This window comes from Salmo trutta, chromosome 12 (assembly GCF_901001165.1).
Source record: "Salmo trutta chromosome 12, fSalTru1.1, whole genome shotgun sequence".
NCBI lineage: Eukaryota > Metazoa > Chordata > Actinopteri > Salmoniformes > Salmonidae > Salmo > Salmo trutta.
This window is the reverse complement of record NC_042968.1, coordinates 2,988,283-3,002,975: the sequence shown is the minus strand read 5'-3', so window position 1 is coordinate 3,002,975 and position 14,693 is coordinate 2,988,283. Positions and strand designations below refer to the sequence as shown.

The 14,693-nt window shown below is 44.1% G+C and overlaps 1 protein-coding gene across 3 annotated transcripts in view; it reads left to right on the top strand.

Annotated features, from left to right (window-relative positions):
- daam2 (dishevelled associated activator of morphogenesis 2) overlaps positions 1-14,693 on the top strand; it is a 240,386-nt gene that overhangs the window by 113,756 nt on the left and 111,937 nt on the right. For all 3 annotated transcript variants that reach the window (XM_029766848.1, XM_029766845.1, XM_029766846.1), the window contains exon 2: positions 5,887-6,139. In XM_029766848.1, coding sequence (XP_029622708.1) covers positions 5,972-6,139 — 168 coding nt within the window. In that variant the 5' untranslated portion in view covers positions 5,887-5,971. The remainder of the gene's footprint in view (positions 1-5,886; positions 6,140-14,693) is intronic.

Below are 14,693 nucleotides of genomic sequence, written 5' to 3'. Positions count from 1 at the left end.
TGGGAGAGAGAGGGGGAGGGGGACGGAGAGGTCTCTCTCTCTCTCTCACCTATCTCTATCCTCCTACCTACTCTCTCACACATATATACACACACACACACACACACACACACACACACACACACACACACACACACACACACACACAGCTGGGGAAAGAGTGTACAAGTGGATGTCTTGGCCTACTTTTCCTGGGCATGGTTGGAAGAGAGCCAGGGGGACTGTTGCTGAGTGAAGACTGGCCGCACGTGGTCCTCTCTATGAGGCTGGAGATATAGTATACACACACACACTCATGTGCTTATAATTTCTCCTTTCATACACTTGTTCATGCAAATACACACACACACCACATGCTTGTACACTGAGTATACCAAACATTAGGAACACCATCCTAATATTAAGTTGCACACCCCCACCCCATTTGCCCTCAGAACAGACTTCATTTGCCGAAAGCGTTCCACAGGGATGCTGGCCCATGTTGACTCCATTGCTTCACACAGTTGTGTCAAGTTGGCTGGATGTCCTTTGGGTGGTGGACCCATCTTGATAGACACAGGAAACTGTTGAGCGTGAAAAACCCAGCAGCGTTGCAGTTCTTGACACAAACAGGTGCATCTGGCACCTACTACGTGGACAACTACATGTGTGGACAACTACTATATGTGGACAACTACAAATACCTAGGTGTCTAGACTGTAAACTCTCCCTCCAGATTCACATTATGCATCTCCAATCCAAAATTACATCTAAAATCGGCTTTCTATTTCGCAACAAAGCATCCTTCACTCATGCTGCCAAACATACCCTCGTAAAACTGACCATCCTACCGATCCTCGACTTCGGCGATGTCATTTACAAAATAGCCTCCAACACTCTACTCAACAAATTGGATGCAGTCTATCACAGTGCCATCCGTTTTGTCACCAAAGCCCCATATACTACCCACCATTGCGACCGGTACGCTCTCGTTGGCTGGCCCTCGCTTCATACTCGTCGCCAAACCCACTGGCTCCAGGTCATCTACAAGTCTCTGCTAGGTAAAGCACCGCCTTATCTCAGCTCACTGGTCACCATAGCAGCACCCACCCGTAGCACACGCTCCAGCAGGTATATCTCACTAGTCACCCCCAAAGCCAATTCCTCATTTGGCCGCCTTTCCTTCCAGTTCTCTGCTGCCAATGACTGGAACGAACTGCAAAAATCACTGAAGCTGGAGACTCATATCACCCTCACTAGCTTTAAGGACCAGCTGTCAGAGCAGCTCACAGATCACTGCACCTGTACATAGCCCATCTGTAATATAGCCCATCCAACTACCTCATCCCCATACTGTATTTATTTATTTATTTATTTATCTTGCTCCTTTGCACCCCATTATCTCTACTTGCACATTCATCTTCTGCACATCAATCACTCCAGTGTTTAATTGGTATATTGTAATTACTTCTCCACCATGGCCTATTTATTGCCTTACCTCCTGTAACTCTGTGTTGTTGTATGTGTCGAACTGCTTTGCTTTATTCTTGGCCAGGTCACAGTTGTAAATGAGAACTTGTTCTCAACCAGCCTACCTGGTTAAATAAAGGTGAAATAAAATAAAACTACCATACCCCTTTCAAAGGTACTTAAATATTTTGTCTTGCCCATTTACCCTCTGAATGTCACACATACACAATCCATGTCTCATTTCTCTAAAAGCTTAAAATCCTTCTTTAATCTGTCTCCTCCCCTTCATCTACACCCGTTGAAGTGTATTTAACAAGTGACATCAATAAGGGATCATAGCTTTCACCTGGATTCACTAGATCAGTCTATGTCATAAAAAGAGCAGATGTTCTTAATGTTTTATATACTCAGTGTACTTTCTCAACACACGCGCTCACACATGGACACACACTTTTTCTGCTTTCATACACTCTTTCATGCACTGCACACACACACTCATATGCTTATAATTTCTTTTTTCATACACTCGTTCATGACACACGAACCTGCACAGACACACGCATACATGCAAAGCTTGGAGAGATCTCAAGGACACTCATCGTTATTCATCACAGGGATAGAGAAGGGATGTGTTTTGCATGTTCCAGCTCAGTTTAGTTGACAGAAAATGTTACCCTGGCCTGCAGATGAACGACTCTGGTGGCAGTTGACATGTGATGTATGGTCACATCTGGTCAGTGTATTAAGTCCTGCTTTATGGGATGTGTGTCAACAATCTTTTTAAAGTGAAGTCTGGGAATTGTGTGACATTTTCACTTCATTTAGACAGTTGAAAACAGAGGGGGAGAGTGGCAAATGGAAGCAGGAGGACAGCTAGATGCAGGAATTCCTGTCTCCAGTGGGAAGTATTACATGACCAGCTGGGGAATGCGATTGGAGAAATGTAACCACTCTCAAATTGAGAGACGCAGCTATGGATGCAAGGACTGACCATCCAGGATAACAAAATTATAGTTTTAACCATGCTTTAAAGCTATAGTTTTTATTTTCAAAAATAGAGTAAAACAAGATATTCTGGGTTCTGATAAAGTCTGACCGTTGAATTAAACTCATGAGGCATTTCTAAGCTATCCCAAATTTCCTCTTTTAAGACCCTGTCCCCATTGACAGACATAAGTTTGCAGATTGATGGAAGAGGCTGGCAGGCTAACACTATGGTAATTTCTATGTAAAAGGACCCATGAGCATGAACATGTGAAGTTCATAGAAGCATGTCAAATTGTGTGTCAAATGAAAGCTAAGAGTCTATTTTTGAGAAATTAATGGAAGAAACATACATTTTTCAACAATTTCCCATTCTAAAATTAGGAATATGCATAGGCTTTGATTTCTGGTCAAACAGATAGAAAAGGGCTCTTAGTCCCCTGACAACTAATATCAACACTTATATTTCGTTTTTGATAAATGTTTCTGCCTTCAGTAAGTTTAAAAAACATTGCCTTGTTCCTTTACATTCTCTTACCAAAAACCCACATATCTTTAACATATAAGTTCACAGAAGTAAGACGTAAAGGTAGATCTACCAATTAGTTATAGTGTTTTTACTGATGTAATTTGTTTTATTAATTATTCAGTTATTCAAACTCGAAATTTTGTTACCAAATTGGTAACGGAATTTCCAGCAAAATTGGTAACGGAATTTCTGCAGTTGAATTGGCTACAATGGGAAATCATAGTAGTCACAAACCACAGTTGGGTTCACACGTTTGGACAGCACAGTACAGTACAGTAGAGTATGGTAAAGAAATGTATAGTACAGTACTGTACAGTAAAATATAGTTCAGTACACAGTAGAGCAGACTAGAGTTGAGTACACTATAATGTATTGTACTGTAATGAACTATACTGTACTGTAACGAACAACACTCTACTGTACTGAACTATACTGAATTCTACTGTATTGTGCTGTGCTGTACTGTACTATAGACATCTACGATTGGTTCAGATTTGGTCAGGTCCGAACTTACCAAATTTGGTCTTGTTTGGGGGCAGAGCTCATTAACATAATAGCCAGTGTGCAGAATAATACCTCAAAATGCAAAGGAGGATATTGCATATATATATATCTTTGTGTACCTATTTAGGATACATCACCATGAAGAGAATTATATTCATATCCATAATTATATATTTCTGTGTAGTACAGATCAGGAACCCATGATGAAATTCCATTACAGCAATTCCGTTACCATGTGTAAATCCCCTTCACACAATAACCAAAATATTCTTTTTCAAAGTCATTGTGTCATGTCACAGCTGAGTTTTTAGAAAATGTGGACACAAAAAACTGATTTTATAGAAATTCTGTTACTAAACCTTGCATCCGCACAGTTCTTTCAGTAAATGTGTTTTTGTAACATGTTCAGTGTAAATGGTTAAAAGTAGTCCTTGTGCGTAGAGTTGTATGGTTTGTTAAACTTTGAAATCAATGGTCTTTGTTTGGCATACATTTTAAGTAAAAAATCAGTCTCAGTGCAATTCCATTATCGTGGAATTTCCCTAATCTGACCGCAAAGCTGATGTAAACGAGTAACATTAAGACAATGCTAGCCCAATGCTACTACCAGGCGGTTTCCATAGGGTCATTGATAGCGTTGGAATGTCACACCTCCCCTGCGAATGTTTGCGGCTTGTCTGTTTGTCTGTTTTTTTGTCTGTTTATGTCTGTACCCATGTGTGTGTGCCCAAGTGTTTGTGCCTGTACAAACACACACACATCCACAAACACAAACACACAGATGCAATGTCAAACTCGCACATACTGTATAATGTATAAAACAGTATACATTGATGTACTGGCTTGCAAACCTACAAGGACACATTGAGCACAGCCACACATACACACAAATATTTTTTTTTACTTAGGAGGGTCAGAGCAAGTCTGTTATTTCTCATTGGCAAACTACATTCTGTTGATTACCATATCATTTGTATGGACTCTATGGAAAACATTGATTCTTCCTGAGTGCCTGACCACCTATATAACGTGCTTCTGTTTCAGTCATTATTGTAATGTTTCTTAATTTGCTTATGAAGAGAGAGCAGGTGTATGAAAAACAAATAAGAGAAAGAACGAGAGAAACCAATGTTTTTTTTCTTCATAACTTTTTTCCCTCTCAGACTCTTGAGAAAGGAGCATATTCATAAATAATTTACAGTGCGTTGGCTACCGTATATTTTTAGAGATTGCACTGGAAACTCACTCCTACGTTGAGAAAACGCTTAGGGAACCTGCAAGAGAGAGGCATGAGAATTGGGCTCTGGTCAAAAGTAATGCACTGTATAGGGAATAGTGTGCCAATGTTATGTCTTATAAATGCTTATAGATTATTATGCTTTGTGAATGAGTATAAATACATCTGTGCGTGCGTGTGCGTCTGTGCCTACATGTACAACACCGGTATGGGAGTAAGCATTCATACGCAACTGACCACCTTTATCCTTTTCTAATCTCTGCAGCTCGGAAATCCTCCCGTCGCCTAGTTTCATTGAAAAATCAGCCCTTATTTTGGACTCAGAGTATGTCATTCAGAGTATAGCCAGCCCATTGCTGCGCAAACAGAGTCCTTTACCCGTCTTGTCCTCCCCCATCCCCATCTTTTTTGTGCTGCTTGAGTGAAGGAGCAAACATGGTACGGCCAGCTTTTAGTGCCACTGCCTGCGCCCTCGCCCCACACAGACAGAGGCCTCGTTGTAGGTGGTCGAAGAAGGCCAGATAGGGCCCGTGCGAATGCACGGAGAGGAGATGGGTGCCAGTCCCTGCAGACCGCATCTCAGGCCGCTGTGGCCCATCCCTTATACCCCCTGCGTGAGATGGAGGGATGGATAGAGCGAGAAGGTGGGAAAAATAGTATGGCCCCTTGAGTGGACATGGGTGAGGGGTTCAGTGTGGTTTTATAGAAAGAAACGCATCTTCATTCTTTGCTCAGAGTGAGAGGGTTTTCTGGAAGGGAAGCCTTCTTCACTTTTTACTATCCGGCTGGCCCTTCATTCACGGGTTTATGGCAACCTACTGTAACCTGCTTACCTAGGAATATTGTTAGGGGAAGATCTGGCAAACCTTGTGTCCCATTATATACCAGTACAACAAATTGGAAAGAAAATATAAAAGGCGAGTCAGGGAAGAGGATATGGCTATCAACATTATTGCAGATGAGGCTGTAATATTGAATCACAGTATCCATATATTATTATGCCTGTTTTTTTTTTTTTTACTCTTTAGGAGGTTCTATGATTGTACAGGACTATATCTTTGCGTATTTCAGGCTGTGAAGTTCTCAACAACGATGCAACACACAATGTTGCCATGACAAGCCACCCTCTTGGATTATGTAGCCCTAATTTTAGCCTTACCTCTCTTTCTCTCTTGTCTTTCAGATCATGCCCCCTAGATAGCAGCCTCACCACCCCTTTACTCCCCCCCCCCTTACCCCTCTCGTCCCCTACTCTCCGGTGGTCCACGATGCCCCCGCGGAAGCGGACGCGCCCTGCCCTGGGGTTCCTGTGCTGCTTTGGCAGCAGCGAGCCCCCGGAGATCAACCTGAAGGACAGCGTGCCCCTGCAGTTGCTGGAGTTCAGTGCCCCCATGCCCCCGGCTGAGGAACTGCACGCACGTTTCTCTGAACTGGTGGTGAGTTGGGGAGAAAAACATATTTCCATCATCTACTACAGCAGGGCTGCCCAACCCTCTTCCTGGAGTCCAACCCTAACATACCTGATTCAGCTAGTTAAAGGTTGTGTTTCCCTGCTCAGACGTTGCTGACGCATACCAGATCTTACAATGCCTGGATAGGTATTTTATATACAGTGGCGGCTGGTGGGAGGAGCTATAGGAGGACGGGCTCGTTATAATGCCTGGAATGGAATCAATGGAATGGTATCAAACACGCTTGACTCCTTTCCAGGTATTCCATTCCAGCTATTATATAGAGCCCCTCCTCCTATAGCTCCTCCCAACAGCCTCCACTTTTTACGAATCAACTAACCCCATCATATATTATAGCAATCTGGTGGCCGACTGCACAGCTGATGACATGCATTGGTTGATGCATGCAACGTCTAAGCAGGGGAACGTGACCAAGGTCTTGGTGAGCAGCTGGTAAGTAGAATCAGATGTGCAAAAAAATTAGGGTTGGCCTGAAATCCTAGGTCTCCAGGAAGAGCGTTGTGCAAGCCTATACTACAGTATATACACCAGTGGAGACTTGTGGAGGGAGAAATCAGATGATGGGAGAAATCAGATGAAGCATGCAAACTTTCCTACCATTCCAGACATCTTTTTAAAATATGTATTTATTTTTATTTAACTAGGCAAGTCAGTTAAGAACAAATTCTTATTTACAATGATGGCCTACCCCGGCCAAACCCTAAGCCAGATGACACTGGGTCAATTGTGCGCCGCCCTATGGGACTCCCAATCACAGCCGGTTGTGATACAGCCTGGAATCGAACCAGGGTCTGTAGTGATGCCTCTAGGACTGAGATGCAGTGCCTTAGACCGCTGCGTCACTACAGACCCGGGTTTGATCCCAAGCTGTGTCACAACTGGCCGTGACCGGGAGTCCCAAAGGGCGGTGCCCAATTCGCCCAGCATTGTCCGTGTTAGGGGAGGGTTTGGCCGGTGGCACTCATCGCGCTCTAGCGACTCGTTGTGGCGGCCGGGCACCTGCAGCCTGACTTCAGTCATCAGTTGAATGGTAAATTGGTACGGCTGGCTTCCGGGTTAAGCGGGCAGGTGTTAAGAAGCGTGGTTTGGCGGGTCATGTTTCAGAGAACCCATGACTCGACTTTCGCCTCTCGACTTTCGCCTCCCGGTTGGGGAGTTGCAGCGATGAGACAAGATTGTAATTGGATCCCACCCACTGGGGATCCAGGCCCAGCCAACCAGCATTCGTTTTTCCTCACAAAAAGGTCTTTATGACAGACAGAAATACTCCTCAGTTTCATCAGCGGTCCGGGTGGCTGGTCTCAGGCGATCCCGCAGGTGGAGAAGCCAGATATGGAGGTCCTGGTTTGTTGTGATTACATGTGGTCTGCGGTTGTGAGGCCGGTTGGACATACTGACAAATTCTCTAAAACAATGTTGGAGGTGGCTTATGGTGGAGAAATTAACATTCAATTCTCTGACAACAGCTTTGTTGGACATTCCTGCATTCAGCGTGCCAATTGCATGCTCCCTCAAAACTTGTTGTGTGACAAAACTGCACATTTTAGAGTGGCCTTTTATTGTCCCCATCACAGTGTTCACTTGTGTAATGATCATGCTGTTTAATCAGTGTTGATATTCCACACCTGTCAGGTGGATGGATTATCTTGGCAAAGGAGAAATGCTCACTATCAGGGATGAAAACAAATTCGTGCTCCAAATTTGAGAGAAATGTTTTTTGTGCGTATGGAACATTTCTGGGATCTTTTATTTCAGCTCATGAAACATGGGACCAACAATTTACATGTTGCTTTTACATTTTTGTTCAGTATATGTCAACAATTCTTCCTCCAAAGGACCATTCTATGGATTAAAATCCCCCAAATCTTTTTTGGTCTGGGTTTCACATCGAATCACTCAATAGTCTTGTCAATCAAATTTTGAGTCAATCAATGTTTAGACAAATGGTTAGCTCAACTGGTCCTGATGTATGGCCAACTGGTTGACAGGTTGTCTGTATGGGCATCTGCTTAAATGGTCTTACCCGCTGGTATAGCTATCTGGACACTTGGTTTGATCCTGTAATCAAATTGCTGACATTTTTGACTAGTTCACCAGACATCTGGTCAATTGGATGTCTGGTCATCTGAACATCTGGCTGTAGGACTTTACACCAAAACTGAGGTCTGTCATGTTGAGCTGAAGTTTTGCACAACACAGTAGGGAGAAAGTAGTGGGGGAAAATGTAAGGAAAAACATAACTGAGTGTGTTTCCATGTCACCGGGAGTGGGGGATTATTCTTATGAAATGCAGCTCCTTTTTTCACAAAGAGAACTAAGCTTCGGTGGAGTCTGGAGTAGGAGTGACATATATGGGCCAAACAGTGGAGCAAACCATCTCTGTATGTTTTTCTGGGGGCCTGGCACTCCACAAATGGTGTCTCCCAGAGAAGCCTCTATATAGGTTTAGTTCTAAAATAGAGTTGCTTTTACAGTGGGCAGTAATTGTGCCAAGTTAAGACCCAACGGGTTAGGTTTTGGCACCCCAGTAACACTTTATTTGGATAGTTCCAAATAGATCATTTGTAGATGTTCAGTAACTGTCAACATCATTTCAACTAACTATCCTGTAACCCTAGCCTTAACCCTTATCCTAACCCTAACCCTAAACCTTATCTTAACCCTAACCTTAACACTTACCCTAACCCTTATTCTAAACCTAACCCTAACTGTAACCATTGCAAGCAGTTTCTTGTCAACAGATATGGGACTATCAATATAAAGTGGGGCCGACACCTGTTTTATTAGAGATACTGAAAGTTGGTGTCATATTGCCTTACTTCCTTTCGGATATGTACAGTCATGCCCATTAACATTTTGTAGTGCCAGCTGAGTAAAACACGGCAAGAAATACATTTATTGATTCAACCATGTTGATCTTCATACACCATCACCTATTGGTCCACAGATACCATGAAGTACAGGTATAGGACATTGTGTCATATTTCGCTAACTGATGTCATTCTTACATCAAGACCACAGCGTGTTGGGCTTCGTGCCTCTTGGTTCTTTACAACCTTCTCGGTCAAACCTCTCGAGATCCTTCCGTGCCGTTCGCTAACTCTCAAACAAATCCAAAGGAAGCTGGGAACAATTGCGATTGATTTGGACAAGTATAATGGAGACCACATCAGAGAAGTTAATGGATACCACTAATCACAATAGCCATTTAGGGCAGGCCACAGCATTTCCTGATACAGAATGTTTAGCTTCCATTAATGGACTTTGGGCTTGTTTAAACGTTTTCTTCCCGGTGTCATGTGTTCATGGCACGCACACGCCAATGATTTATTTGCCACGTGTGTAAATTAGACTCTGGGTGGAATGGTGACAGTACATTTTTTGTTTAACTGGCAATTCCATCTTGGGTGATAACATTTAATCATGAAAACAGAATTGCTCTCACATTTGGATAATTGAAAATGGGCTCTCTCTGTAATCTCTGTAAACGCTGTGTGTGAGTGTGTAAGTGTGTGCGCACGCGTTGCGTATGTGTGTGCTTGTCTGTGGTGTGCTGGTTTGTTGTGATGCCAGTGTGGTTAGGTGAAATGCCTCTTGCGATTCCTGGCAAAAGAGCCAAAGTGTAAGGTTGTTTGGGGACAACGCGGGTGACATTTGAAATGAGTGCTGATGGCGATAGGATAGATGCAGTGGAATTCAGGTCTCTGTTGGCTTCTGCAGTGCTGTAGAAATGTCTACATATGGCTGCCATGTGCACACAATATGCTCACACTGGGCCAAACTCAACTGTGGCGCTACCTCCATACACTGCACAGTGAAAGAGGAAAGAAAGTGAGTGAGAGACCGACATAAGATGTGAGGGGAGAAAAAGAAAGAGGTTTGGGTGGGCAGCGAAGAAAGTAAATAAAATCTATTGATTGTGTTTGTAACTAACAACTATTCATTTTTCAAAGTATATGAAAGGATATACAGTACAACCTGATTGTGTATGTATTTGTTTTGATTGAAGGTGTGTTGCACTTCCACATTTGACAGTGTCCAAGTCTTATGATCTTGGATCATAGGCTGTTCTGGATGGGGAGTGGGGAGTAGCTTGTTGAGCCTAGCCAAGTTGGTGCGACAACATCAATACTAGTGGGCATATGGCATGGGTAGGGGGCAGATGACAGATTAGTGAGGAGGCTTTCTCTCTTTGCCTCCATCTCACTCTATCTTTCGGTCTCTCTCTTTTTGTCTCTCTGTTTGTCTCTTTCTCTGTCTTTGTATTTATCTTTTTCTATCTCTCTTCCTCTCTTTTTGTGTCTCTCTCTCTTTGTCTCTGTTTCCCTCGGTCTTTTTCTCTTTCCCCATGTGTTTCTCTCTCCCTGCCTGTCCCCCAGCAGAGATTAATCTGGGGGCAGTTTTAATCCCACCATTCCAGACTAATGTCCAGCCCAAGACCAGAATCTTGGCCCTTGACCTTTGATCTTTGCATGGTAACCTTCACAGACCCCACCACAAAGTAGTTTTAATGTACATTCTAGTTACTATGTTTCATGTGACATTATACTCATGTCATTTAGCAGATCCTCTTATCCAGAGAGATTTACAGTCAACTAATTTGTTAAAAACCCTACCCTAACGTTTCCCCGGCTGTGGGGGAACGGTCCTTCGAGCCGGATGAGAACAAGAATGTGTTGCGTAACACGGGGAACAGCCCTCCGTCCCCTGAGAGCCCATTGGAGCGACTACCCTCAGCAGAAGCCATGGGATGCACCCTCCTTCCTCTTCCCTCTCTTTTCCTCTTTCCCTAGTTGTGCATGTCTTTCCAACTGGCTTCCTTCTTTCCTTGCCCTCCCCTTCTCTCTTTCTCTCTCTCTATCTCTCTGGTTTCACCTCACTTTCTCTCTCTTTCTCTTGCTCCCCTTACCCCCCACCCCACCCCTTTCCTATCTCCCTCACCTTCCTCTCCTGCCAGCCCTCTATGTCCTGAGCCAACCCCATTAGCAGGGCTTGATCCAGGGCTCACTTGGACCAGAGGGGGGTACACTGTGGCTCATCAAAAGGGTCTGAGGGAAGAGTAGCAGTGGGGGGAGGAATTGTGGTGGTGGTGGATGTAGGGGTGGAGTTGGCAAATACCAGAGCGGTGCCAAGCCCAAGACACTGATCTCTGACATCTCACTGAGATTAGACTAGTATGGACAGGGAGGACATGTTCCTAGATCAGCACTCTGAGACTCTTGATGAATACGGGTCCTGGGCTTGCTCCAGGGCAAAGACCTCATGGGATAGGTTGGGAAAGAATTCTGGGTGGTGTTCTGTAGGCACGAAGCTGAAGAAAATGTGCCAAAATGGTAAAGTCTAGACCTTGTCTGTTGCAAAATATTTCACTACAGTGTGCTCTAATGAAGACAGCCTTGTGGTATTTCTCTCTGTCTCGTTCATCTCATTTAGTCGCTACAGCTTCCTGTTGGTCCTCCCGGGGCCTTGTATGACTTCCTCCCATCTTGTCTGTCTTTCCTCTCCTTTCCTGTCCAACCCTGAATGGGCTGGAGTAGAAGATCATGTGTGTGCATGCGTGCGCCATTCGTTAGCAGCAAGCAATCTCAGTCTTATCCACACATTTAGGACCCATATGCCCCATACACACTCAATGACACATACACACACATCTGTCATCACAGCCAAGCATCATACCTAAAGAGATTGAATGGTACTTTGGCTTATTTTTTAGACCTCCCACTTTGGGCTGGATGTGTGAAAGTGTAGTTTAAACCTGCATAATCTATGAGCAGAATTACTGTTTTATTACTGAGGTTTAAGGAATTCTCTGTTGAGCTCCGAGACAGGATTGTGTCGAGCCACAGATCTAGGGAAGGGTACCAAAAAATGTTGGCAGCATTGAAGGTCCCCAAGAACACAGTGGCCTCCATCATTCGTAAATGGAAGAAGTTTGGAACCACCAAGACTCTTCCTAGAGCTGGCCGCCCCGCCAAACTGAGGAATCGGGGGAGAAGGGCCTTGGTCAGGGAGATGACCAAGAACCCAATGGTCACTCTGACAGAGCTCCAGAGTTCCTCTGTGGAGATGGGAGAACCTTCCAGAAGGACGATTTCAGCACCAGTCCACCTATTAGGCCTTTATGGTAGAATGGCCAGACGGAAGCCACTCCTCAGTAAAAGGCACATGACAGCCCACCTGGAGTTTGCCAAAAGGCACCAAAAGACTCTCAAACCATGAGAAACAAGATTCTCTGGTCTGATGAAACCAAGATTGAACTCTTTGGCCTGAATGCTAAGTGTCACTTCTGGAGGAAACCTGGCACCATCCCTACGGTGAAGCATAGTGGTGTCAGCATCATGCTGTGGGGATGTTTTTCAGTGGCAGGGACTGGGAGACTAGTCAGGATCTAGACAAAGATGAACGGAGCAAAGTACAGAGAGATCCTTGAATTAACCCTGCTCCAGAGCGCTCAGGACCTCAGACTGGGGCGAAGGTTCACCTTCCAACAGGACAACGACCCTAAGCACACAGCCAAGAAAACGCAGCAGTGGTTTCGGGCCAAGTCTCTGAATGTCCTTGAGTGGCCCAGCCAGAGCCCGGACTTGAACCCGATCTAACATCTCTGGAGAGACCTGAAAATAGCTGTGCAGCAACGCTCTCCATCCAACCTGACAGAGCTTGAGAGGATCTGCAGAGAAGAATGGGAGAAACTCCCCAAATACAGTAATCGCTGCCAAAGGTGCTTCTACAAAGTACTGAGTAAAGGGTCTGAATACTTATGTAAATGTGATATTTCAGTGTTTTTTATTTCTTTTAATGAATTAACAAAACAGTCAAATTCTGTTTTTGCTTTGTCATTATGTGGTATTGTGTGTAGATTGATGAGGGAAAAAACAATATACATTTTAGAGTAAGGCTGTAACATAAAATGTGGAAAAAGTCAAGGGGTCTGAATACTTTCCGAAGGCACTGTATGTGACGTAGTACGCAATTTTCGTAGACCACATTCAGCCCCTGAGCGCTACTTTCAAAACTATTGGCTGAAATTATGCAAATGTTTGACGGTGCATCTTTAAGCTACACACACATTCTCACTGTGCTCAATATTTCTCGCACCCTCAATCACTCCTTACCACAATCACACATCCACATGTACTCCTACATGCATACACCTCACACCTACTCACTCACACACACATTTTCATTCCCTTACCATTTCCTCTCTACGTCTCTCCACACAAAATGAACAAAACTAACATACTAACACACAATCGTATCCTTTTGTCCACTTTCTTATCAGGCCTGCTCAGCTCAGGATTATTGAGTCTCAAAAGACGGGTCTATGTAACAGTCTATCATAGGGGGAAAAAGTAAGAATTGAACAGGTAAGTCTTGTCCGAGCCATAACTGCCCATAGGGTATCTCCTGTTTCTGTAGCGTGAGGCCACTTGATGTACAAGCACACCCTCTGGACAGGACACTAGTCTTTCACGTGGCCCTAACCCCAATCTATCTCTTTAATGCTAAGTGTCAAGCAGAAAGGCATCAGTTTCCATTTTTAGATGCTTTGGTATGACTCGACTGGGCATTGAACCCCCAACCTTCCAATTTCAGGTGGACACTAATCACAAGGCCACTGAAGATGGTTTGTCTCTCCTCGAACTACTGATAAAATAATCTACTCTCATACTGTACATCATGTCACACAGTCCCGACTCTTCTAATGCTTCAATGTGGTTTACTAGAGGGAATATGACAGTTTCAGACAGTTTCAGCTTCTGTTGTATCCAATCCTACGCCGGTGTGGGTGTATCATCTCCCTGCAGACAGTTCATGAGTTTCTCAGCAGTGGAACAAAGGAATGAATGACAGACAGTCGAGTTGCTAGCTAGCTAATCCTTTGTGGACAGACTACATAACATAAATTGTATCGTAACATCTGTCAACAGTAGTTGTTTTGGCTCGCAGGTTTTTTGTCACTGGTTATTTTGACGAATCACAATTAAGTGGGCATGTGCGTCTTTTGAAATTGAGAAGGGGAGGGGGCCCGTAGACTTGACTGAAACTTGCAGAGAGAAGGGGGAGGAGCTACCGCCCTGCTTCTGCTCCTCGTTCTAGCACATTTTCTCATACGTTTCCCCTCAGAACTTAATCGAGTATCTGACGCAATTATGCATGATTTCGGAGACTACTAGCTAGCTAACTCACTTGTCATATCCAATGTACTTGACACCCATTTTAATTTGTAACATTATTCAATTAGGTTTTTAGCTGAAATATGAATATAAGTGTGTGTTTCGAAAAGCCATGCATGTATTTTTCTTTTTCCGACAGCAGGTGTATCAATATTAGCTTTGGTTTATGTGAATTCCACAGGAGCACAGGCCAACGTGGGGGCATACCAGAGAAAGGGTGCAGGAGGTTTCTCGATTCTCCGGTTCGGTTTTGGAGGCGGGAGGGGGTGCCACTGGGTGGAGCCATGTGATTTTTTTAGGGGGCTTGTGGTGTAACTGTGCACACTCGTTCTCTCTCTGCC